Source organism: Schistocerca nitens, chromosome 1 (assembly GCF_023898315.1).
Source record: "Schistocerca nitens isolate TAMUIC-IGC-003100 chromosome 1, iqSchNite1.1, whole genome shotgun sequence".
NCBI lineage: Eukaryota > Metazoa > Arthropoda > Insecta > Orthoptera > Acrididae > Schistocerca > Schistocerca nitens.
The window spans coordinates 1,170,571,260-1,170,599,162 of record NC_064614.1 but is presented as its reverse complement, the minus strand read 5'-3'; the positions used below and the strand labels follow the sequence as shown (position 1 = coordinate 1,170,599,162).

The 27,903-nt window shown below is 45.8% G+C and overlaps 1 protein-coding gene across 1 annotated transcript; it reads right to left on the bottom strand.

The window, feature by feature from the left end:
- Positions 1 to 69: 69 nt before the first annotated feature.
- Positions 70 to 25,219, bottom strand: LOC126238937 (uncharacterized). The gene is made up of 2 exons (XM_049947823.1): positions 24,652 to 25,219; positions 70 to 546 (listed from the first exon to the last, which is right to left on the bottom strand). Exons 1-2 carry the CDS (start codon positions 25,212 to 25,214, stop codon positions 111 to 113), a joined length of 999 nt encoding a protein of 332 aa, XP_049803780.1. The 5' UTR covers positions 25,215 to 25,219; the 3' UTR covers positions 70 to 110.
- Positions 25,220 to 27,903: the final 2,684 nt, after the last annotated feature.

The window sequence follows — 27,903 nt, the reverse complement described above, 5'->3', positions numbered from 1 at the left end:
ATTTTTATATATTCTTTAATTTAAAAATAATGTAGTGAAACAACATTTGTTTTATATATTAGATATTCATTGAACTGTTATTTATATAATGGCATCCATACTCCTGGTTGTCAGTCGAGGTAGGTTCTCCCATCTTTATCCCTAGCTTCCGTGTCGGCTCCAGCCTCCACCAGAAACGCTGCCGTCTCTTCGTATCCATGCCAAGCAGCAAACTGCAGCGGTGTTCTCTCGTAACAGTTCCTTGCGTTGACGTCAGCGGAACACGCTACCAGCAGCCGCACAATAGGTGAATGGCCACCGATTGCAGCGAAGTGCAGGGGCGTCTCCATACTGCTGTTCCTGGCGTCAACCTCTGCGCCTCGCTCCACCAGACTCCTCACTACCTCCACGTATCCCATCTCTGCAAAGAAGTGCAGGGCGGTCATCCCATCACTATACCTCGTCCTCACATCCGCCCCTGCCGCGATGAGTTCCAGCAGCTCCTCTACATCCCCCTCCTCAGACGCCTCGATCAGTCTCCTGGTTTCCTCCTCTCCTAAACCGCTCCTGTGCGAAACATAAAAGAGTCTTCCAAAAATGGCTCTGAGCACTATGGGACTTAACTTCTGAGGTCATCAGTCCCCTAGAACTTAGAACTACTTAAACCTAACTAACCTAAGGACATCACACACATCCATAACCGAAGCAGGATTGAAACCTGCGACCGTAGCGGTCGTGCGGTTCCAGGCTGAAGCGATTAGAACCGCTCGGCCACAAAGGCCGGCAAAAGAGTCTTACACTCTACACTACCACACACACACACACACACACACACACACACACACACACACACACACACACACAGGGTTATTTTTTTCCACTCTGTACAGAGGGGATACGTAACAAAAAAAAGCCTATTGAGCTTACGTCCGGTAATGCATGGTTTCCATGCTAGAGACTATTTAATCGCACTGTTACAGAGACTGTGATCTAATACGTGCTGTACCATGCAGCCATAGTTGCAGTATGCCACATCTGCTGGTAATGTTCCTCATACGTCACGCCCTAGCACCCTCTCTCGCCACAGACACTGATAATCTTGTGTCCGATTCATCTCTCTTGTTGACTCACCTTGTAGTGGATGTGATACAGCGTCGTACACAATGATTCCGTATTCGAATTGAGAGATTGCTGAAATGGTGTTTACTTACGCAAAGGCAAATGATAATGGGCTGTGGGAAGCATGGTTGTATGAGAAGACCTATCCCCACTGACAACAGCCACAGCATTTAGTGTTTGCAATCGTGTTTCGCCCTTTGTCTGAGGGAGTGTCGTTCCAGGAAGCAAGAAGTCTTAAAAGGCACCAGACGTCGAAGAAAATGACTAAGCAGTGGACCCGCCCAACAGCCGTGTGGAACATTCTCCATGCCAACTGTTACCCACCGCATCACTTACAGTGTGTGCAGCGCTCACTAGCGACAGACTTTTCACATCTGTATCACTTTGGTCACCGGTTTCTTCACCAGGCTCCCCACGATTCTGGGATTTGTGTCATCCATCCTATTCACAGACGAGGCCACCTTTACACCGAGTGGTATCTTCAACTTTCGTAACAGTCATCTGCGGGATTGTATGCAGAACCCCAACTGTATGGTGGCAGAATCATCAGCACGGGTGCAGCTGGAACCTCTTTATTTTGGGACCAGTCTTCCTTCTACGTCGCCTAACGGGCTGGAAATGTCAGACTTTCTTGCAGGTGACCTTGCCTCCTCTGCTGGAAGAGGAGCTATTGATGATTCGAAGGGTTATGTGACCCCTACATGACAGTACTCTAACCCACTTCACCTTTAAAATCCGGACGCTTCTCAGTTGTGTCTTCACTGGTCGATGGATCGGACGAGGGGGATCCAGTAGCATGACCTGCTTGTTCACAGGATCTCTACCCCTGCGATTTCTGGTTATGGGACCATCTCAAAGGTGTTGTGTATGCAGAGTCCATTCCTGATGAGGAGACAGTGGAGCGGCGTATTCATGCTGCCTTTGACACTGTTTGGAAACAGCCTGGCTGATGTGATCGTGTGAGACAACATGCTACTTGTAGAATGAAGGCTTTCACGACCGGGTGACATGGCTGTTGATATACTTTCCGGGATGTGAGGTCGTGGTCGAAGAACTTTTCTGCTCCTTACGTTTCGTCCAGAACTGCGCTGGACCTCCTCAGAGGCGCTGCTCCGCTGAGTCTTGCCGACTGACTGGTCGGGTGTCTGAGAGCGACTTATATATTGTGAGAAAGGGGGGCGTGGTTCAGGTGACACGTGATGAGCAGTGATAATCCATAGCAAAGATAAGGTTGACTATCGATTAGCACCTTGTCAAAGGTAAAAATTGTTAGCAATTTTGTAGAGCCACTGTCCAAATAGCGCTTAGTTTCATAGCCTCCTCTTTCCTATTAAAATTATCGTGATGTTTATAAATTTCGATAGCTTCTCTATATAGCCGTGGATAGTAATTTTACGTTGTAGATAAAACTTCGGTATCCGAAAACTTCACTTGGTGGTTGCCTGGTTGAAGAGCATGTTCCGCTACAGCTGACTTTTCTATTTTTCCAAGTCGATAAAGACTTTTAAGCTCTTTCAGTCGCGTGTTTACGCTTCTTTTGGTAGTACCAATGTAATCTTTACCACAGGTACATGGAATTTTATACACACCACATGTCGACAGGGGAGGGCGTTTATCCTTCACAGATCGTAGTACTTGACTTATTTTCTTTGTTGGTTTAAAGATCGGTTTTATGTCATGTTTTCGTAAAATGTTACCGATCCGATCTGTTACTTTTTTAATAAAAGGGAGAACTACTGTAAAGAGAAAGAGATAAATAGAATTTTGCGTCCAAGGAACAGAAACCCAAAAGATAAGAATGAACCACAACGACAGAAAAATACAGTAGTTCTCCCTTTTATTAAAAAAGTAACAGATCGGATCGGTAAGATTTTACGAAAACGTGACATAAAACCGATCTTTAAACCAACAAAGAAAATAAGTCAAGTACTACGATCTGTGAAGGATAAACGCACTCCCCTGTCGATAAGTGGTGTGTATAAAATTCCATGTACCTGTGGTAAAGTTTACATTGGTACTACCAAAAGAAGCGTAAACACGCGACTGAAAGAGCATAAAAGTCTTTGTCGACTTGGAAAAACAGAAAAGTCAGCAGTAGCGGAACATGCTCTTCAACCAGGCAACCACCAAGTGAAGTTTTCGGATACCGAAGTTTTATCTACAACGTTAAATTACTATCCACGGCTATATAGAGAAGCTATCGAAATTTATAAACATCACGGTAATTTTAATAGGAAAGAGGAGGCTATGAAACTTAGCGCTATATGGACAGTGGCTCTACAAAATTGCTAACAATTTTTATCTTGGACAAGGTGGTAATCGATAGTCAACCTTATCTTTGCTATGGATTATCACTGCTCATCACGTGTCACCTGAACCACGCCCCCCTTTCTCACAATATATAAGTCGCTCTCAGACACCCGACCAGTCATTAGGCAAGACTCAGCGGAGCAGCGCCTCTGAGGAAGTCCAGCGCAGTTCTACACGAAACGTAAGGAGCAGAAAAGTTCTTCGACCACGACCTCACATCCCGGAAAGTATATCAACAGCCACAACATGCTACGGCGCGTACACACATGGAAACTGTTTTCAACAAATATTTTAACTGTGGTTGCATGGTACAGCGCCAATTAGGCTGTAGTCTCCGTAACAGAGTACATTTGAATAAAATAACCATAAATTTTCGGACGTAAGTTCATTATGCATTTTTTGTGTTCCGTATCTTCTCATAAATGAATCCCTGGAGTTTGTACACAGTGGAAGAATCACCCAGCTTATAGGATTTATTGATTGAGATATTGAAGCAAGTATGATTTTTTAAATATGATGAACTTTTTAACAGTAACCGAAAACAGATGAAAATACGAGTACGTGATATACAGTTTGTTAAAGCTGTCGCTGAATCTCTACACCAAAAAATACAAGAAACGTACTAAAATTGGAAAAGCAATGTGGCCCGAGTCAGTTACTGGAGCGTAAAAATCGCCAAGCAAAACTCTTGTGAGAAGCTCTCGGATAACTGTGTGTATAAACCCTAATCGTAATTATGGTTACATGGAATTCACTTCAAATGAATTAAAGGTTGGTTGGTTGGTTGGTTTGTTTGTTTAAAAGGGGGGAAACTGACCAAACTACTTGATCATCGGTCCTTGTTCCTATTGTAACAATTCCTCAAGGGAAAGAAAAAAGAATCCTCAAAATTACAGACCAATAACATCGGTTTGTTGCAGGAGTCTAACATATTCTCAGTTCGAATATAATTAATTTCGTTGAGACAGAGAAGTTGCTGTCCATGCATCAGCACGTCTTTAGAAAGCATCGCTCCTGCGAAACGCAACTCGCCCTTTTTTCCCATGATATCTTGCGCATGGATGAAGGGTATCAGACTGATGCCATATTCCTTGACTTCCGGATAGCGTTTGACTCGGTGTCCACTGCAGACTCCTAACTAAGGTACGAGCATATGGGATTGGTTCCCAAGTATGTGAGTGGCTCGAAGACTTCTTAATCAATAGAACCCAATACGTTGTCCTCGATGGTGAGTGTTCATCGGAGGTGAGGGTACAATCTGGAGTGCCCCAGGGAAGTGTGGTAGGTCCGCTGTTGTTTTCTATCTACATAAGTGATCTTTTGGATAGGGTGGATAGCAATGTGCAGCTGTTTGCTGACGATGCTGTGGTGTACGGTAACGTGTCGTCGTTGAGTGACTGTAGGAGGATACAAGATGACTTTGACAGGATTTGTGATTGGTGTGAAGAATGGCAGCTAACTCTAAATGTAGATAAATGTAAATTAATGCAGATGAAGAGGAAAAAGAATCCTGTAATGTTTGAATACTCCATTAGTAGTGTAGCGCTTGACATAGTCACGTCGATTACATATTTCGGCATAACATTGCAGAGTGATATGAAGTGGGAGAAGCACGTAATGGCAGTTGTAGGGAAGGTGGATAATCGTCTTCGGTTCATTGGTAGAATTTTGGGAAGATGTGGTTCATCTGTAAAGGAGACCGCTTATAAAACACTAATACGACCTATTCTTGAGTACTGCTCGTGCGTTTGGGATCCCTATCAGGTCGGATTGAGGGAGGTCATAGAAGCAATTCAGAGGTGGGCTGCTAGACTTGTTACTGGTAGGTTTGGTCATCACGCGAGTGTTACGGAAATGCTACAGGAACTTGGGTGGGAGTCTCTAGAGGAAAGGAGGCGTTCTTTTCGTGAATCGTTACTGAGGAAATTTAGAGAACCAGCATTAGCGGCTGACTGCTGTACAATTTTTCTGCCGACAACTTACATTTCGCGGAAAGACCAAAAAGATAAGATAAGAGAGATAAGAGCTCGTACAGAGGCATATAGGCAGTCATTTTTCCCTCGTTCTGTTTGGGAGTGGAACAGGGAGAGAAGATGCTAGTTGTGGTACGAGGTACCCTCCACCACGCACCGTATGGTGGACTGCGGAGTATGTATGTAGATGTAAAACAAACAGGACACACAGCACAATACCGAGGAGAAGGAAAAACCACAAGGACGACAGGAGACCAACTAACACTACAAGGAACAAAATAGGCCAAGTAAAACACAGAGACGCAAGAAACTGGTAGAAGAGAGTAAAACAGGAGAGCAGATCACCGTGGCTGGCTGCCCACGAAAATAAAAGGATAAGCCAGTCACTCTGCAACACATTAAAACCTCCACCATAAAAGCACAAGGGTGGAGGGCACTGAGGGACAAAGGGCCTGCACTGAAACTTATATCAAGTGATAAAACCCACCCTCACGTATAAAATTTAAAACCAGATCAGCCAATGAGGCGTTGTCTGCTAAACTAGGACAGTAAAAATGAATATGGGCCACTGTCAGCTGCGCACCCCACCGACACGGAGGTGGGTCTTCACGGTGCAAGAGGTAGCCATATGTCGCCCAAGCATGGCCAATGCAGAGTCATCAGAGAGCCACAGAGTACCTGCCAGAGGCCTGCATGGAGGACGTTCACACATTCGTAGTCTCCTTAATGGCACACAGTTTGTTGTGCATACTGGGACTATGCCATTCTGTCTCCCAAAGCCGAAAAACTTTGCTGCGTAATAAAGAATGCTGGTCAGTTATTTTAATGCCGCCCTCCATAAGCGGTTTCCATGTAGCCTGTTTGGCCAGCCTGTTAACAAGTTCGTTGCCTGGGATTCAGACGTGACCTGGGGTCCTGACAAACACCACTGAACGCCTGGGCCATTCCAGGGCATAGATGGACTCTTGGATAGAAGCTAGAAAAGGATGGCGAGGGTGGCATTGGCCGATTGCTTGTAGGCTGCTCAAGGAGTCAGTACACAGAAGAAACGACTCCCCAGGGCCTAAATGTATGTGCTCAAGAGCACGAGATATAGCCACCAGGTCTACAGTGAAAACACTGCAGCCATCGAGCAAGGAATGGGGTTCAACAAGGCCTCTGAACGTTGGCGAAGCCAACGTGACCATCAGCCATTGAGCCGTCGGTGTAAACCACTCCATAGCCCAGGAAAACGTCAAGAATCGAAAGAAAGTGGCAGCGGAGAGCCGCGGGAGTAACTGGGTCCTTAGGGCCATTTAAAGGTCTTGGTGAAGCTTTGGCCGAGGTTTACACCATGGAGGTGTACGTGAATGGACCTCGAGTAGAAGTGGTAAAGAGAAGGACTCCGGTTGAGACAGAAGCGATCAGACACGAACCGCAATCATGATTCCTGACCGGGGCTGCTGATGCGAGAGATGAACCACAGTGGTTGGGAAAACAAAACGGTAATTCGGATGTGCAGGAGAACTACGAATGTGTGCAACGTAACTGGCGATCAGTTGTGCACGGCTAAACTTCAATGGAGGGACTTCGGCCTCCATCAGGATGCTGCTCGCCATACTCGTCCTAAAAGCTCCTGTCGCTAGTGGAACTCCACAGTGGTGCACTGAGTCGAGTAAATGCAACGCTGAGGGCGCCACCGAACCATAAACCAGACTCCCATAGTCATGTCGGGATTGAACAAGGGCTCTGTAGAGCTTTGGCAATGTAGAGGGATCTGTACCTCAGTTGGCGTTGGTCAGGCAACGGAGGGCGTTGAGGTGCTGATAGCACTTCCACTTAAGCTGACGAAGATGAGAAAGCCAAGTCAATCAGGCGTCGAAAACCAGTCCTAAGAATCGATACGTCTGCGCTACAGTGAGTGGATCGTCATTAACATAAAGTTCTGGTTCCGGATGAACATTACAACGTTCACAGAAGTGGATGACACACAACTTTGCGGATGAAAATGGGAAGCTGTGGGCCCATGACTGTGCCTTGTGAATGGCTCCCTGCAGGCGTCGCTCAGGTACACCAGTAGTGGAGCATCGGTACGAAATGCAGAAGCCGTCTGCATACAGAGACGGTGAGACGTACGGCCCCACAACCGCTGCTAGGCTGTTGATGGCCACTAAAATTGCACACTGAATACAGAGCCCTGATGGACCCCATTCTGCTGGATATGAGGGGAACTATGGGAGGCACCAACTTGGACAAGGAAAGTACGGATCGATAGGAAATTTTGGATAAAAATCGGAAGCGGGCCCCAGAGACCTCACTCATATAACGTGGCAAGGATATGTTGTCGCCACGTCACGTCTTAAGCTTTTTTTGTAAATCAAAAAAGATGGCAACAAGGTGTTGGTAGACCGACCTCGGCGGAAACCGCCCTGGCATGGAGCCAGTAGGTCACGTGATTCCTGGACCCAAGAAAACCACCGACACACCATACGTTCTAGCACCTTACAAAGAACGTTGGTTGAGGCTGATGGGGCGATAGCTATCCACACCAAGTGGGTTTTTACCTGGTTTCAGCACTGGAATGATTGTGCTCTCCCGCCATTGCGATGGAAAGACGCCATCGCACCCGATCTGGTTGAAGAAGACGAGGAGATATCGCTTGTAGTTGAACGAGAGATGTTTAATCATCTGAATGTGGATCCAATCCAGTCCAGGAGCTGTGTCGAGGCAATGTGCAAGGGCGCTGAGGAGCTCCCACTCTCTAAATGGGGCGTTAGTGTTCACTACGGCTTCTAGTGGACGAGAGGACTTTCCCTTCCATCACCCATTTGAGGGCGTGAAATTCTGGTGGTAATTCTCCGCTGCAGAGGCTCGAGCATAGTGCTCAGCGAAGTGCTTGGCAATCCATTTTGCGTCGGTAAGTAACACGGACATCGACGGTAACGCCAGGGATACCTGTTGGGGTCTGATCTTCATCCAGACTTGGGAAGTTGACGTATGGAACCCAATGGTCGAGACGTACCTCTCCCAACACTTCTGTTTCCAAAGCTGGCGAATGCGGACATGAAACCATTTATAAGCCCTTAGGTGCTCGAGATATGTGTGAAGCTTATGTCGCTGTAGAGCCTGCCTACGCTCTTTAATGGCCTCGGCAATTTCTGGCGACCACCAAGGTACTGTCTTTCGCCGGGGGGCACCCTAAGGAGCAAGGGATCGCGTTTCCAGCCGCAGAAACGATCGTTCTAGTGACTGGCTCAACGATCACATCGTTGGTAGCATGCGGAGGAAATTCAATGGCGATAAAAGAGGTGAAAGTTTCCCAGTCTGCCTTTCTTAGAGTCCATGTGCATGACGCCAAGGGAGTGACAGGAAGATGGGGAAATGGTCACTAGAACAAGTCATTATAGACTTTCCAGTGGACTGATGGGAGAAGTCCTGGGCTGCAAAGTAATAAATTAATGGCCAAATAAGTGCCATGAACCACAGTAAAATGTGCGGGAGCCCTAGTATTTAGGAGGCAGAGGTCGAGCTGAGACAGTAAACATTCGACCTCTCTACCTTGGCCAGTAAGCATGGTGCCACCCCATAAGGGATTATGGGCATTAAAATCTCCCAAAGGTAGTAGAGGTTTAGGGTGTTGTTGAATCAGTGCAGCCAAGATGTTCAGGGGTACCACACCATCTTGAGGATGATATACATTACAGACAGTTATTTCCATTGTTGTCCTTATGCTGACAGCCACAGCTTCAAGAGGAGTGTGAAGGGGCACAGGTTCATTACATACTGAGTTCACGACATAGGCGCAAACTCCACCTGACCCTCTATTATATTCACTGTCGATCTTGTAATATCCCCTATAGCCGCAAAGGGTAGGGGTCCACATTGCCAGGAACCAGGTTTCCTGGAGGGCAGTGAAGAAAGAAAGTGTAAGGTTTAAACAGTTCCTGTAGCTCAGCCAGGTGGTTGAAAAAACAGTGGCAATTCCACTGGAGGATGACGTTATCGTGAGGGAGGGAAGGCATGAAACGCCCAATGAGCCAGTTTACGCCTCAGGGTCACCTGCTGCCATTTAGTTCCTGAGCAGTCTTTATCCATTGTATCTGAGAGCCCAGAGAGATCTAGGTCCTCAGTGGATGCCAGAATCTCCACCTCACCCTCAAATGCAGAACTTTTAAGTAGTGGTGGTGTGGGTGACACCGCCACAATTTCTTTGTTCTTGGGGGTCTTGCTTTTTGATTTTTCTCACTGCTCTTTGGGTTTCTCTGACTAGGAGGGCTTCTTAGATTCGGCCTCCAGGACTGAGGAAGATCGTGAAGCCCTACAACCAGCTGCTTTTGGGTGCTTCAGCCACTGGTGGGTGTCATCTTTTCCACTAGTAGAAAACTGGGGAGGTAGTGAGCCAAGAGACGCCTTCCTACTGAAAGGAGCTGAAGAAGACTTACGCATCTCTAACTGAGAAGTGGGGACGAACGTCCAAGATGGTTGGGGGGGGGGGGGGTGGAGGCAGCGCTCCCAAGGTAGGTGGTGTGCGAGCAACAGGGAGGGAAAAGCCCCCCCCCCCTCCCCCCCCACTGTCAAGGGGCAGGAGTAGTCTTATGTTCTCCTAGTGGCGGTGTAAGATGTCCGAGGTACAGGATGTACGTGGTCAAATTTCCTCTTAGCCTCTGTGTAGATCAGTCGGTCCAGGATCTTTTATTCTATGATTTGCCATTCCTTCTGGAGAATCCTGCAGTGTGGTGAGCAAGTTGACACAGATGAGAGGTGGGGCACATGAAGTATTGGGATGTGATGGACTTCCCCAGTCACAACAATACCCTGGACCATATTTAAGCTCTTATGGTGCGTGATACAACCACAGACACTCCCAGCTTGTCACAGGCGAGTAGTGCCTGTGACTGGGCATAGGAAGCTGTTTTTATCAAGACTGAGCCCGATCGCCTTTTCTACAATCCCTCCACCTCCCCAAACTTGTCCTCTAAATGTTCAACAAATAACAGAGGCTTCAACGACATGAAGGATGCCCCACGAACCCTCGTAGATATGAGGTATTGGGGGAGTAAGATTCGCTGCCATCCTTAGCCTGACACTCCTCCCATGGTGTGGCCAGGGAAGGGGACGATTTGGGGGTCATACGTTTTTGCATTATAATTAGACCTTGACCGCTTAGAGACTGCTGGCGTTGCGTCGCCAGCAAGAGATGGAGTAGTACGCTTCATGGCATGTCATCCGCCCTGATGCCACCCAGTCTGACCAGAGGCCCTCCCAACGGGCGCCACACTGCCACAACAAAGGCCACCTGGCAGGATGGCCATTGCTCAGAGTCCCAATGCCCCAGGGTGACAGGCATCTACCTCTTGGCATACATGGGGAGTTAACGGCACAGGCATCAGCAGAGCAATCCCTGTGTGGTCAGGGGGCTACAACCAACAGGGTACATGGCGCCCCACCACAGCAGACTGGCTACCATGTTGGATATCAGGTACAAACAAGCATACTAGTCCATTATCATCGTCAGTGCAGGAATCAGTACTGCACAGGGATGGAGGAAAACGCACCCAGGAGGGTGACCTAACCAAACAGCTAGAGAAGAAGTGTAGATCCACATCGATGAAGGATGTGGGAGGACAGCACATAATGGACATGATGCATCGTGTAAGGCGGCCTTTTCGAATTGGCGCGCTTTTCGGGAAAGTTTAGGAGAATGGAGGTGAAGCCCGACACGGGAGCATCACGTAAAGGCCAAAACGTGACACTCCTTTTAGTGGCCTCTTGTGACAGGCAGGAATACCTCAGGCCTAATCTAAGCCCCGGATCTGCAGGAGGGCAAATGAACTAAGCAATTTATTCAGAATGGCTGACAATATGGCACCACAAAATAGATAACTTTAACAAACCGTACTTTTACACTTAAGTATGTGCCCAAACTGCTTATCTTCCACTGCAACACGCATCAGTAGTCACTGTTCGAGATACATATGAACAGGGGAAAGTATATTGAATGGCAGGCTGTTGCATATGTGGCAAATCGACACTACATATAGCCTGGCGTAGTTGTGGCTTCATGATAGATTGCATGTTTCAGTGCTTCCTATAGAAAGAAATCAAGAGGAAGCAAAACTAAAGACCTGGTCAGCCATTGTACCACAGAATTACGTCCTATTCGATAGCCAGGGAAATTTTGTCGGTATTTGCCCTGCAACAAGGGAAGAATGAGCTGGGTAGCCGTCGTGTTGTAACCACATACACTGTCGCTTATCCAGTGATATCTCTTCCAGATAAACAGATATAATGTTCCGAACACAGTGTGCATACATATATCCACTGAACATTCCTGGGCTGAAGCAAAGACCTACACATGAGTTAGTACGATGCTCCACCTTAGGTTTACGCTTCTCAGTCTTTGTTCTTGTAGCTGACGAAGCATGGGTGGATTTTCAGCTGCCCATTATTACATTTATATCACTATGGTTCGTAAACCTTGCTTTATCGCTAAGTGGCACACTGTGTTGTTGTCCCGAAAGAGTAAACCAACAAAACTGTATACAGTACTACTTCCGGAATGACGTCCACCGAATGCCTGATGTAGTGACAGGTAATAAAGCTGGAATTTACGTCGAACGGGAATGACACTCCCGTAGCTGATCCCACACTTCTTGACAATACCTCGCGTGCTACCTTCGATGTATGGAAGTAACAAACTTCTCACTGGTGTTCATCTCTGCATGAAAGTAACGTCGAAGCAGAAATGATCTGCCGACTGACGACACAGTTCCTGCTACTTCTGCCGTGCAGACCAGTACACGGTCGGCATGTTTGATACAACGACGTAGCCTGGCGTGAGCGTGTTTACAATGCAACAGCCGATTCCAGCCGACTTGCCTTTCCTTTTTAAAATATTTCTCGGATTCTTTTGCGAAGAGTTTCAGCTTCAACATTAACTAATATTATATTACTGTACTCTTCTAAATCGCTTTCGGATGCCGTTAAAAACGTATATCATTCTATTAAAGAAAGTAAAAAAATATTCTTCCTTCAATATCTCGATCGATAAGATAGTTAAAGCTCTTTATCACGTACCGAAGTACATGCCGCTTAGGGTATAATTAATTGTCGAATAACATTTTGATATTTGAAATCATTCGCGAAATAAAACGGGTGTTACGTCTTACGTGACTCGCGTGTGTGTGTGTGTGTGTGTGTGTGTGTGTGTGTGTGTGTGAGGGGGGGGGGGCACTTGCAAATTAGCACACATTCACACATACACGTGCAGCCACCAAAAGATGCATACACTACAAAATGTTTGAACACAGTTTAACATTCGCTTAACCAAGCCTACACCCCTGTACATGCATGCACACACTGACACACTTTTTAAGTACATTCTTTTGGCTATCATGTGTCTGAAGGTGTCGGAGAAACCGGTATCTCAGAGTAAATTATTATGTAATGCACTTTGGTGAACTACCATTACATGAGGGGCATTCAGTAAGTAATGTAACTTTTTTCTCCGCTAATTTCGGTTGAACAAATGCTCAATTTGTCGTGGAACAGAGGAATATTCGTGCTTCAGCCCTTACCATTTCATGAAGTTCCGATAGAAGGTGGCGTTATTCATAGTCTTCAAAATGGCATCTGTAACGGAGATGCGTTCGAAACAGAGTTGTCACTGAGTTCCTTTTAGTGGAAAACCAGGGCTTCGCAGAGCATCTTAGGTACTTGAAGTGTCTACGAAGACCGGGCAGTAAACTAAAGTGCGCTGAGTTGTCGGACGAGCCACCTGTCGTCGCAATAAGTTCGCCTGTCCGGTCTCCCGCTTGCCGGACGGCCGCACACAGCTGTGACTGCTGCAATGTTGGAAATACGGATACTCTCATTCCAGACGATCGACAGATCACAAAGACCTCGGTGCACAGCTGCAAGACTGTTGATACCGCTGACACACCAGTTGCGGTACTCATAGGTGTGTGTCCGTTGGGTTCCCCGCCGACTATCAGAAGACCATGAAGAGCAACGAGGGACCATCCGTGCGAAATTACTTGTGCGTTACGAGGCTGATAGTGACAAGTTTTCGTCGAACATCGTCACAGGCGATGAAACGTGGGTTCATCGCTTCGAATCGGAAGCGAAGCATCAGTGCATAGAGTGATACCATACCACCTCTCCTGCAAAGTGAAAGATCAAAGCCGCACCCTAAGCTCGTAAAGTCATGGTGACGGACTTCCGCGATTCTGAAGTGTTACACTGTTTGATGTCCTCCTTCATAGTGCAGCGATCAACTCTGAAGCATATTGTGCTACCCTCGGGAATTCTTCAGTGACACAAAAATGCAAACAAGCTCTTCCTCCTCCTCCTCCTCCTCCTCCTCCTCGACAACGTAAGGCCTCACACGAGCTGACGCACTGGACAGGGGCTCATAGAACTGCATTGCACTACTCTTCCTCATCCACCCTACAGCCCGGGTCTCCCACCTTTCCACTTCCATCTCTTTGGCAGAATAAACGAGGATCTCTGTGAGAAGCAGTACATGGACGATGGGGAGTTTGTTGATGCAGCAAGAAACTGACTCCAATGTCGACCAGAGGAGTGATACCATGCGTGCATACAGACCCTCCCAGTAAGGTGGCTTAAGGCCATCGCACTGAACGGAGGTTATGGTGAAAAAGAGGGTTTAGTAGCCATAAGAATGGTAAATAATATGGTGTATTGGAATTCTGAATAAACCCAACCTGCATTTAGAAAAAAGAAGAGTTCCATTACACACTGAACGCCCTTCATATCTATTCCTGCAAGCCTGCCTCAGCTTCCTGAACACAATATACAGAGTGAAGTGAAATTCGCGCTTTCGGGCTTCGCAGCGTAACTCCTCATATGCCAGCGATAAAAAAAAAATCTCACAAAATTTCATCCGGCGAGTACATCCGGCAGAAAAAGGACGTTAAAGAGTGGCGATTTGGCAACACTGTAACCACATGTATGGTAAGTATCTTCGTGAGCACACAGTCCTCCTACTGTACGGCTGATGCAGTGGATAGTCTTTTGGGTTAGCATGCAGCAGGTCGATGGTTCGATACTGGGTTTAGGCCTATGTTTTTTATTTGGTAAATGTAGTGCGGTATCTGGCAGCTTAATCGTCAACAGCGATTGCAGCGGGTCCTCTAGAAAACACTTGAACTTACGTACTACAATCGTAGAAATGGAAGGTTGGTCAGCTTTCAAAGAAGCCCTTTTCATGTCATGGAATTTCACAATTACCTCATCCACTACATGCGAAACCTGTTTTCTTCGTATCCTCCTTCAGTGGTCCCAGAGATTAGTAGCAACTATTATTCTTGCCTCGTTCAAGTCCTTAGATTTAGTTAGGACCTTATGTTACCAATAGGACTACCAATGTGTTTTGCTAGGACCTCACATTATTATTCCCGCTTCTATAGAGAAGCTATAGAGATCTACAAGCAAGAAAATAATTTTAATAAAAAAAGGAAGATTAAAACTAGACACGATACGGCGGTCGACTTTTTACTAACGAAGTGACAATAGATTATCTGTAATCGAGAGAGATGGCACTAGCCAGAGATAGTTTTAAAGCCGAAAGCACGTGATGAGTGGTGGCGCCATCCAAGCGCTCTATATAAGCGGGACCTCCAGCGCCTAGCAGCCAGTCGCCGACTCACCTCGGAAGATGCCCGCAGTAGGCAACGAAACGTCAGGAAGGAGAAGTAGTTTTATATATGGACCACGGCAATTCAGCCCGGAAGTTTTAAATAATGTTATCTGGCTAGGTTCTCATTTCTGTTACTATATTTGTCAGTACCGGATGGTAACTGGATGTTTTAGCCTGTTGTAGACTTGTGGACATTCCCACGCTAAACTTGTGGTTTGCGAGCCGTCTGTAGTGTACGGGTCAGGTCATAAATGAGCCAAATTTAAAGGAGATCACACTGATTTAGAATTGAGAACCAAATCTTCAGTTATTTTATTGCCGATTGTAACTGTAATCTGTGGAAATTTTGAAGCCTACTTATGACTGATTTCTTTGTTAAATCATTCGATTCTGCTTAAAGTGTCTTGTTAATTATTCATATACCTTGTTGTCAAATATTGTGCGTTTAAGATAGCCCTTCAGGCCTGTTTCAAAACTGACTTTTCAAAACAAAATTTTCAAATACTAGTTAATTGTTGTAATTGCATTTCTTAATTGGTCCTTCAGGTTGGTATTTCTTACAATCAGCCCTTCAGGAGTTATCCGTTATTACTTGCACTTAAAAAAAAATCATCCGTTCAGGTGGTATTCGTTGCGGCAGTGATATTTTTTTTAAAACAACCCTTCAGGCGTTAATGGTTGTTGCTTTTTTTAAAAAATCTGCCCTTCTGGGGTTTTGCTTTGGGATTTCTTTTATTTCAGTCTTGGCTTGTTTTCTATATTAGTCCTTCAGGCTGTGGGTGAAAAATTTTATCTGGCGAGGTTGTTACCAGTGTTTTTAAAATAACTCAAATTGTTAAAGATCGCAAGCTTGTACTGTCAAGGCTAACTTCTATGGTTATTTGCTTTATTGATAGTAGAGGTATCATGCATGAAGAATTTGTTCCTATAGGACAGATTGTCAGCTAAGAGTTTGTGAAGGCATCCTTAAGTATCAGGAAAGGGGTGAATTAAGTGAGACTAGACGTTGCAGACAAGTGGATGCTGCACCATGAAAACGCCCCATGTCACACAGCCACTTGAAGGCACTGTTCCACAGCCCCCATATCCACCGGATCTGAGTTGTCCTGACTTTTCTTTCCCAGAAATTGAAAAATATCTTAAAAGCACTCATTTCGGGACTCTGACGAACATTCAAATGAATGTGACCGACATGTTAAATGTCTTAGCATTTGAAGCCTTTCTGCGCTGCTAACAAGACTGGAAACAACGACTCCGCTGGTGAATAACTGCCGGAGGGAATTACTTTGAAGGGCACAATACTTTTAACAAAAATAAAAGCTTTGGTAGCCAAAACAATTCGTCTCGTTACTTTTCTCATACACCTCGTATGATGGTATTTATTAAAACTAAAAATGAGGAAAACCACCAAGATAATCAGGGAAGCCGCCTCTAAAGTTGCAGATCCACAAAATGAGAAACTAAAAACATAATTCATTCTACTAAGAACGTCTTAACAGGGTATGTGGCCCATATACAGGACTGCAAAACATTAGTCGAACATGAGAATTTAAAAACTCAGGTCAACTGTGAGCCACTGTAGAAAAATAGCCCGTCGGTCACCCTTTACGAAATTCCTACTAGCATGCCCAATTACAGATATATACGAGCTAATTTTTGACAGAGAAATGGGTCGAGAAGATTTTAATGATTTTTCCCTTTCATTTATGAAATGCGTCAGAGGAAAAGCCACGTTACATCACGTGGCATAAGTGTCTACTGTTATGAGAAAGAGATTGGTTGAACAACGGAAGTCTCCTGCAGTATCTGTTGAGGATTACTTTATGATAATTACACGTCTGAAGTCCTTTGGTTATGGACGTGTGTATGTTCTGTATTTCAGCTAAGATAATATGTGGGACCTGTGGGAAAAAGACAGTGAAGGAAGTCTAGCTGTCTGCCTACCCTGGAAAAAGCAGGGGAAAACGCACAGTGAACAATAGGATTTGGTTCAAATGGCTCTGAGCACTATGGGACTCAACTGCTGAGGTCATTAGTCCCCTAGAACTTAGAACTAGTTAAACCTAACTAACCTAAGGACATCACACACATCCATGCCCGAGGCAGGATTCGAACCTGCGACCGTAGCGGCCTTGCGGTTCCAGACTGCAGCGCCTTTAACCGCACGACCACTTCGGCCGGCACAATAGGATTTGTCTTACTTAATAAATGCTATTGACAATACTGACAGAGGACTGACTACTTAGAATTACACTAACTTAGTATTCCGTCCATGAATGAACTAGCTGATACAGAAATTCTGGACTCAAATCTAGGAAGCGTAAATCGCCATCTAAGCGGTTAAGAGAAGAACTACTGGCTGTAAATTTAAAAAGGCCTTGCACGTGCTTAGCAAAAAGACAGCTGTTTGATGTCGCCATTCAGACAGACAGCTCTGCTGAAATGCCATCTCTTTCTGTCAACTGAAAACGAATGCTGGACGTTGCCATCCAAAGTGATTAATCCTATATCTTTGTAGAAGAATAAAACACAAATAGACCCTCAACGTTTGTATGATAGCTATAGTGATACGTTAAGTTTCTATGGAACAGAGAAGCTGGTTACTCTACACACATCTTAAGGCATCTAGTGCGTGTGTGCCACCCAAGTGAGATTTCGTTATCTTCACTTTCCCCGAATTCAGTTAAAAACAGTGACTCTTCCATCTTGCACAGGCAAGCGTAACGCACTCAGCCAAAACGCATGCAAAAAAGCAGAATCTGATTTACAACAACTTTACAAACAGATATCCATCTTTTGATTTGCAGCTCCTTGTATTGGCCGTGTTTGCAGTTAAAATTTTTGGGATTTGAGGTCCACCAGTTACGCAAAATAACCGTTTTTCTCAGTACCCAAACACGTTTTGGCACTACTGTGCCATCATCAGTGGGTTTTCGTTTTTTTTATTCTTTAAATTTTGTGAGCATGAATTTTCTGGGCCACTTGTGTTAATTATTACAGGTAGCTTGTCATGTTTTCGTGTGGCATGCACTTCCATTCTCCGCATCATGACAAGCTACCTGTAATAATTAACACAAAAGTGGCCCATAAAATTCATGCTCACCAAATTTAAAGAATAAATAAAGACGAAAACCCACTGATGATGGCACAGTGGTGCCGAAACATGTTTCGGAACTGAGATAACCCGTGTTTTGCGTAACTGGTGGACCTCAAATCCCAAAAAAAAAAAAAAAAAAAAAAAAAAAAAATTAAACAAATCTTATCACATATCAATGCATGGCATTTGATCATAGAAAGTCATGTCTGCGTTGTTTCTTTCATACTCACTCACAACCCAGCAATCAGTCGTTACGATCACCACAATTGAACACAAAGAGCATCCTGACGCTGCTACACGAATTACAGAAGCCTACGGAAGAACAGAAATTCAATGAGTGCAGGAAGCGCACTCTGCACCAAGGAAGAATCTCCAACACGCCTAAACAGCGTAAACCATAACGAAGAGGAGATCCTCGATGGCAGCTGTAGTAGTTGCCAACAGGTGACCAGAAGTCACGAAACTCCGTCAGTTGTATGAAGATCACGCCGTAATAGTACAAGATATTAACGCAGATACCAGTGGATTTACTCTCACCATGAGCTTCCAGTAATGAAATATTTACACACATTGAAAAGCTAACGCACACATTTCAGACACGTTATGTTAAGCTAATTGTAACTGTTCTTCAAGCAGATGCTCAATCTGTGTCGTGTCGCTGTGCAACACTATGTGATAGGGGCCATGAATTAGAGGTTGTTCTCGAGCTGCAGTTTTACACCGATGAGCCAAAACATTATGACCACATGTTTAACAGCGTGTTGTTCGACTTTTCAAAGACGGTACAACAGAGATTCTGATTGCCATGGCTTCTACAAGTCATTGAAGTACGAGGGTAATCCCAAAGGTAAGGTCTCTATTTTTTTTTATAAATACAGAACTATGTTCGTGTGGCAGTTGGTCACACTGTTATGAAGAGTGCTTCACGCGCTATGTGTAAACATGCACACGTCGCTCTGAGGGGCTCAATCTTGGCTTGGCAGCCGTTGAGAATAGAGCTCCCGTTTGATGTTACCGCCAAGTGCGAATTGCGCGCAATTATTCGGTTTTTGAACGCAAAGGCCACTGCACCGATTGAAATCCATCGCCAATTGACGGAAGTGTATGGTGAGTCGTGTATGGATGTCATAAATGTTCGTAAGTGGTGTAGAGTGTTTGCAGCTGGTCAGTCCGAAATTCACGACGAACAGAGGAGCGGGAGACCATCAATTTCTGAGGAGACAGTGTTGAAGGTTCAGCAAAGCGTGCGTGAAGATCGGCGGATCACACTGGATCATCTCTGCATGTTGGTTCCTGAGGTTTCCCGAAGCACCGCTCACAGAATTTTAACGGAAAGATTGAATTACAGGAAGGTGTGCGCAAGATGGGTGCCTCGCATGCTGACTGAGGACCACATGTGGCAACGAGTCGATGCTTTCCGCGCATTTCTTCACCGCCTTGCAGCCGAACAGGACAACTTTATGGACTCAATTGTCACGAGTGACGAAACGTGGGCATACCACTTTACACCTGAGACCAAGCAACAATCACGCCAGTGGCGGCATTCTTCTTCGCCAAAGCCGCGGAAGTTCAAGCAAATGGTGTCTGCCGGTAAAAGTCATGACAACCGTTTTTTGGGATCGGAAAGGGGTATTGTTGGTCGACTTTATGCCCACTGGGACCACAATTAACGCTGACAGGCACTGTGAGACTGTTAAACTCAAACGGGCAATTAAGAACCGGCGTACACATTCTCCACGACAATGCTCGCCCACACATCGCTCGACAAACCGTAGCTCTCCTGCAACAGTTTCAGTGGAACATAATGACCCAGCCACCCTATAGTCCTCACTTGGCGCCCAGTGACTATCACCTGTTCCCTAGGTTAAAAGAACATTTGGCCGGAAAGCGATTCAGCTCCGACGACGAGGTGAAAGAAGAGATTCATAACTTTCTGAACAGCACGGTGGCGGGGCATGCAAAAACTGCAACAGCGTCTACATAAATGCATCGGTAGAAATGGTGATTATATAGAAAAATTGCTCAATGTTCGAGCTGTAGACTGATGTAAACCACTGTAGAAATAAACAGGTCTATGTAGTTATAACAATTAGGAGACGTTACTTTTGGGATTACTCTCGTATGTGGCACCAGATGTCTACGCCCAGGTGAAGCAATTCCTGCAAAGTAAGAGACGGCTGTCTACTGGCACACAGCTGGCTCCCGATGTGTGTTCCAATGGATACATGACAGACACATTATCTGGACAAGACAGTGTTGTTTCACTGAAGCACGATTCTGACTTTGCAACACAGACGGTTATCCTGCTGGAAGATGTCATTACCTGACGGTGAGACTTCAAGCATGAAGCGATGAAGGTGGTCCGTAATGTTCAAGTATTTCACAGCCATCATGATGCCTTTTATTACCATTACAAATCTAGTGGAAGCCCAACTCAATCTACCTCTTCACACAAGGCATCTGTGGTTCAGTGCACGTTTCGTGTCTGGATGTCAGAGTAAGGACCCAACCATCGACCTGTTTTAACAAGAAATGCGATTTATTCGACAGGCCATATGTTTCTATTGGTCCGCGGTGAATACTCTGTGATGCTGTGCCCTCTGCAATCTTAACTAACTATGTCGTTTGGTCAACACAGGAATACGTAGGGGTCATGTGACGTGGAGCTCCATGTTCGACGATGGCCTTTGAACGATGTGCTCCGAGACACTTGTGCCTGCACCAGCACTGTGTCGTCAGACCTACCACAGATCGCTACCTGTCTAGAGTTGCAAAGAAGGGTCCTCCGGCCTCTACGTTTCGTGAAGATACGAAGTCGTCCAAAACCATACAGCCTACTCCTCGTTACACCATCATTCAACCACTTTCCACAGGTGCTCACGACAGAAGTAGGCGAACAGGCGACCACCTTCGCCTTCTCAGAGATTCCCGTTTGCAGCCGCAGTGCCACAACAATGGTCCCTTTGTCAAAAAGGCTTGTATCAGTGGATTTGCGCATTTGGGGCCCGAATCTTCGCTATAATGGCTTCCCCTTCATCTCTGTTCCGCTGAAATTATTCTCTTACTTCGCCACATGCCCGCTACAGCATCAGGAGGCATTCAACCTAATAGTGGGCTGCGGACATAATGTTTTGAGTCATCAGTGTATGTGCACAATCATCCTGGAAATACACCTACTTACCAGAACAGGGCGTGAGAAATCTCCAATGTAGACGTTACATTTACGAGTGTCTCAGCTTGTAGGTATGTTCATTGGGAAGTCACCTCACGACAGAGAACTAGCGATTATAATCTGATAAATTACTGATTTACTACTAAGACCTACAGAGTGATTTACAATTCAAGACGGTAAAAAACAAACTTCACAAAGAAAACTGGGACCTTCTGTGGACTGGGTTCGGTTCCCCACCCTTAAGAGACCCCAGAGACCGTGTTGGCGAAAATGCCTTCGAATTAGACTCGGTCTGGGATGCGATAAGGACTCTTACACTGAGGATTCCATTGAAACTAGCACCGTGATGTAGTGGATATAACACTAAACTGTTGCATGAAGGGTCGTATGTTCAAAACTCACATGGACTGTAGAATTTTAATTTCTATATTCGGTTCGAGTACATTCTACAAGTATCCACAAATGTCATGAATCATTGTACTGGAATGTTCTGTAGCTGTGTATTACTGTTTGTGTTCTGGCCGGAGGCAGTTCGCTCCACGCTCTTTTATGTGCAAGTGCTGAATAAACATTCGTTAAGTGAAGTTAGTGTTCGTCATTAATCTAATTACACCTTCTTCTAAGTGACATTCTGGTGGCGACGTTGGGTATTGGAACTTACGATAGCGCACGTTATCGACGACAGTGGCTCCAATCAGGCCACGACAGAGCCGCCGTTAACGTGGCGAGAAACTTGAGTTCGAGCCATATTCAACACATCGCAGTCTATCGGAGACAGAAGAAGACGAGGACGTTAGGATGACAGCAACTGTGTGCCACCCCATGAGACATCCTTCCGGGTTCTCTGGTGACGATGGCCAAGATCCAAAGAAGTGGCAGAGGGTATATGAGCGTATAGCTTAATTTAACAAATGGGATGGCACCGTGTGTTTGGCTAACGTATTTTTCTACTTGGAGGGCACTGCCAAGCAATGGTATAGGAACAACGAGGATAAGTTCACAAGCTGGGCAGTATTCCAGGCGGAACTGCGCAAGTATTTCGGCGAAACAACGACAGAAGTGCAAGGCTGAAGATAAACTAAAGTTCAGGGCACAGCGTCCAAGAGAAACTACAGCATCCTACCTTCAAGACGTCTTGGAGCAGTGTAAAATAGCGGAAGTTAGACTGAAGGAGGAAGATAAGGTTGCACATCTCATGAAGGGTATTGCTGAGGACATGTATCAAGCTCTACTCCTGAAGGAGGTTCCGACAGCTGACGACTTCATAAAATGGTGACAGTATATCCAGACAATGCATCAAAAAGAATTACACGCAAGAAGTTTGAACGGCTTCCAAACGTCGAATCGATGTCTGTGGCGGAGGAAGGAACTGATTTCACAAGTGTTCTTCGTCAGATAGTGACAGAGGAAGTTCAGGAGGCACTTTGATTGCATGGAGAGCAAAAAACCCAGACGCTTCAAGATGTAAGGGAGGAAGTGGAACGGACATTGAACCCAATCTCTCGTCCTTCATTTCCCTCTGAAACGGTGAAAAAGTCGAGACCCAGGCGGAGTCACATCCCTACAATATAACATGAGCAACCTGTCTGGGCTAAGTTAGTGGCATTCACTGGAAGGTTATTACTAGCACCATAGAAAACTTCATGTAAGACAGGGGCGCCGAGGTTTGTCATCTGCTTCTGTACACAGCATCACTGTTACAGAAATGAGTACCTACTACAGCACCATTACTAGGTCACTCCCTAACAGAGAAGCAGAGAAATGTGGTAAGAAGACCCAGTATTGTGTAGACGCTGCTCAAAGCTTCGGTGTTGCTGTGATGTCATGAGGGTGTTGTGGGTGAACACAGAGCGTATGAGCATATGTGCTTACAGTACCTTGCCTACTAGATATCTGCTGTATGTAACCTGACTCTTTGGAGCTTGATGTAAAATTCCCCCTGTACCGATCAGGGTTAACAAAATAATTTAACTACGAAAACTGATGGGATACAGTAAGAAAATAGAAACAAATAATGCAACAGGCAAAGTTGTAAGACTATCCTGCACAGTGGTAGGCGCACTGAGGCAGGATGTATGATATTTTGAATACATTGAAAAGTACATCGTGATCATAAGTAGAAAGTGCTATCACCAACTCATGGCTGCCCACATTTGTTGGCTTCCCATGAGATGTTTGTTGAAGCTGGGGCTGGCAGAAGCAACGCTGCTGACTGAGGCAGATGCAGAGTTTCACCTGGCTGCTCAAAGGTGTCCACCTGGCTGTTGAATGTGTACTGTGAGACATGGAACTGAGTGAAGGGAGGAAGTCTGAATTTGCGACATGGCACCATTTACATCAGGGCATGATAACTTGTAGATACATTGCTGCTCTCATTGTCTCATATTGTGGCAAACTGTTATGTTCCTGGTGCTAGTGAGGAGCGACATACTCTTCATTTTCGACTTCTCGACTACCAGTCAGAAGTATCTCATCAGTAGCAACTGTGACAGCAAACTACTAGATGCAACTTTTCGTCGAGAGGGTTGTGATGAGCTATACATCAGGCACAAAAAATCCCGAGCACTCGCCTGCTCGAGTACAATCTGCAGAGGTTACTGTGTGTTTCCCTGCTGGGTAGCACACCTGTGTACTCACAACAAGAACGTCTCCTGCCGAGAACAAAGTCAACATACCTTTTTTTATCAGAACAGGCATAATGCCAAAACCTACATACACAAATGGTTTAAATGAACTAGCTACTGCAAGTAATGATGAATTGCTTAGAGATCAAAGCAGTTCTTGATGTTACAAAATATTTGGCTCTTCCAAAGATTTTGTTAGCTTATTTATCTCGTAACAAACATTTCAGTTCATAGATCTGTTGTACCAGTCACGAAAAGGCAACAAAAGGTTTGTGAGCTATCACCAGATGAATTTTGTAGTCTTCACTGAAGGTTTATTTCCCAGCACAAACACATCTACTTAATTCAATGGTAAACATTGTAGGCTTACAAAAACACACACACACACACACACACACACACACACACACACACACAAACACACACACACACACACACACACACACACACACACACACACACACAGACACAACAGAACACACACACACACACACACACAACAGAACACACACACACACACAACAGAACACATACACACACACACACACACACACACACACACACAACAGAACACACACACACACAACAGAACAGAACACACACACACACACACACACACACACACACACCAGAACACACACACACACACACACACACACACACACACACACACACACACACACACACCTAGCGCTGTAAAACACAGATTAGCATCTTCTTCTTATGCTTGTGCTTACCTGATTTCTGTTGGTGGCTGCCCGAGTAGCCAACACACTTCGACCACATCCTTGGGCTGGTTGTGCACAGCATTGGCCCAACCTTGAGTGGCCAGCACCTGGAAGTTGGCCTTTATGAAGGCGACGGCGGCTTGCGTGAGGCTAGGGCACGAGTGCCTGACAGCGAGCACCGCTGTGGCCGCTGCTGACTCCACAGTCAACAGAGAAGCCATCTGCTGCTCACACTCTGTCTTCAATGCCGACAAATCGTATTTGTCTGCTGCTGCCAGAACTTGGGGAGTCATGCTGGACAGATGTGGAGTCTTCAGTGTGTGGCAGTAGGCCAGTAGCTCTCTTAGCACCGGACCTTCCATGTCTGTTATGGTGACCTCATTGCTGCTGGACTCTAGCGTGTCGTGGCTGAACATTGCGCTGAAGACGGGGCTCCTCGCTGCCAGGACGGCCCTGCGCGCCATCAGCCGCGTCTCTCCTGCCACGAGTGTCACCATGGGGCCCTCCCCAGCGTCCAGTAAGGCGTCTAGGTCGACAGCTGCAGTTTCCTCAACCTTGGTAACGGATTCCATTGCGGGTGATTCTGGAACACAGCGTTACTGATCAGCCCTTTGGTCTCACACAGCGCTCTCAGTAATTATATGATGCACAGAGACACCTGTGTGAAGCAACAGTTCGTAATATTTGTACTTTACATGTAAATTACGACACCCTGATATTCTTGCTGTATCAGACAGACGCCATAAGTGAATAACTGCAGTTCTTAGGTAACACAGTATCAATATTTCCTTAACAGTTGGAACACTTCTTTCGCACAAAATGTATCCCATTTTTTTAGTTTCTATCTACATTTCAGTCTCTATCGAACACTGAATCTTCCAAAATGGTGTACTGGCACAATACCGATAAGTGTAATATATTGATTATTCCTAGCTACTGAGGTGTTATCTTGAAGCTGTGAGAACAGAGGACAGGCACTCCAAGGCGCGAAAGCAGAGACGATGCTGAGGGCAGAGAAACTGGGAGAGATATTATTACATGAAGTAGACCGTCAGGGAAGTGCCTTGTGAAAATGCAGACGCTCCCAGAAGCAGTCCCAGGGCGCTAGTTACTCTTGAAGGAATTAACATGTAACTTCATATGTCGTCTACATGCTGTGGTAGGTTGCCACCGTAGCACGTACTAGCGGTAAAGAGAGCTTGATACCAACCCTGAGAACAGCAGCGTCAGTAGGCTCACAAGGGTTAGAAAGACAGCGAAAACGCCAAAAAACTGTTGGCCTAACAGTCCCTGCTCCGGGAAAACCGAGGGGCGGGGCTAAATGACGTATAACAACAATGTTGCAAGCCTCATGTGGCAGAGCAATTACGTTTAGCTTTCAGCTGAACAATTTTGATACCAAATACGGACGTAGGTAGTGCAACTGCATTAACATCCCCGCCTTAGGAGCAGTAGAGGGGACCTAACTAAATCGTGATTGGCAGACGCCTGCAAGAGACTTGTGGAATTGGCTGGATGGCTTTAAGTGCGAAAAACAGTGCCCCCACGCGTTCGGTCTTGCTCTGGGTAAGTCTGCTCTCTCACTTGGAATACCTCAGTGAACAGTGTCACATTCAGTATGTTTTGTTTTGCAGCTAAGTTGTTGCCTTAAGATGCTGCTTGAGTTTGCTACTGTGGTTAGCATCTATCCTAGGACTTCTGCACTGGCTCCTGTTGTAAATTGTTATTCATGCCTTTTCTAACCCTAGAACTAGCCTCCAGTGTGTTAGTCCTGTCTGGAACAAACAACTGTTTCAAAACCCTTTGTCCAAGTGTTTCCACAACGAGTTCCCTATCAAGTCTGACAACCTGCATTTCCAGTAAATGCCTGCACCAGTATTGGCTCAGATAGAAGAATGCCTTCACTGTCAATTGTCCTCCTGCCTTCTGCTCTGTACCGCTCGGGAGCGAAGACTGACAACCCCTTTTCTCCCTCTCCCATCTATGTCAGGACACGACATAAGGTCAGAAGGTACCACACGGTCCACTCACATTAACGTGATCACCGTCTATGTTGACATCAATGTGCAATATGCAACATCCACTCACAGGCTGCACATGGTACCACTATCACAGACTGTCAGGCGACGCAGAAGACATTGCATACTTTCTCGTAATGTGGAAAGAGAGCAATTTATCTGAATATCAAACACGCATTATAATTGGCTTTCAGGGCAATGGAGGAAAGATTACAGGGCAGCTATGTTCGTCAACTATTTGTGGGCCGCTGTGGTTAGAGTGTACCATGCATGACAAAAAATGGCTGAGCACTATGGGACTTAACATCTGAGGTCATCAGTCTCCTAGAACTTAGAACTACTTAAACCTAATTAACCTAAGGACATCACACACATCCATGCCCGAGGCAGTATTCGAACCGGCAACCGTAGCAGTCGCGCGGTTCCGGACTGAAGCGCCTAGAACCGCTCGGTCACAGCGGCCGGCACCATGCATGACAAAACGGCACTATCCAAAAGTTGTGCCAATGCTACTGCGGTGCACCATATATGACAGGGATTAACGACGGCTGCAGAATTGTGTCCGAGGCAATAAACGTGTAACTGCTGAGCAACTGACTACACAGTATCTGCTCGCCGACCGTTCAGTGAACGTTGCTGCGTATGGGCCTGAGCATCAGGTGCCTGGCCCATTTAACCAAGCTGACTACCGTTCAGGGGCGACGAAGGCTGCAATTTGCACGCCAATAGCACAACTGCAAGTCTGCAGAGTGGCGACAGGTGAACTTTTCAGATTATGTTTTACGCCCCATCGGACTGAAGCAAACGCCCTGCGACAATGGTTTGAACAGTCCAGACTGGACGACGAAGGGTTATGGTTTGGCGAGTGTTTTCGTTGCATTTTCTAGATGGTACTCTCATTCTGGAAGGCACACTGGATAAATGCAAGTATGCCTCTCTCCCTCGGAACCATGTCCTCACCTAAATGCAATTTCCTTTCCTTGGCATGCTACACTATGTGTCCGGAGACGCCCTAATACATACTTTTCCCTATTAGGTCCACTATGCTGCCACCTACTGCCAGTCACTCCATATCAGCGACCTCAGTAGTCATTAGATATCGTGAGAGGAGAACGGGCGCTCCGCGAAACTCCCATACTTCGAACGTGGTCAGGGGATAGGGTGTCACTTGTGTCATAAATCCGTACGGGAGATTTCCACACTCATGAACATCCCTAGATCCATTGTTTCCGAAGTGATAGTG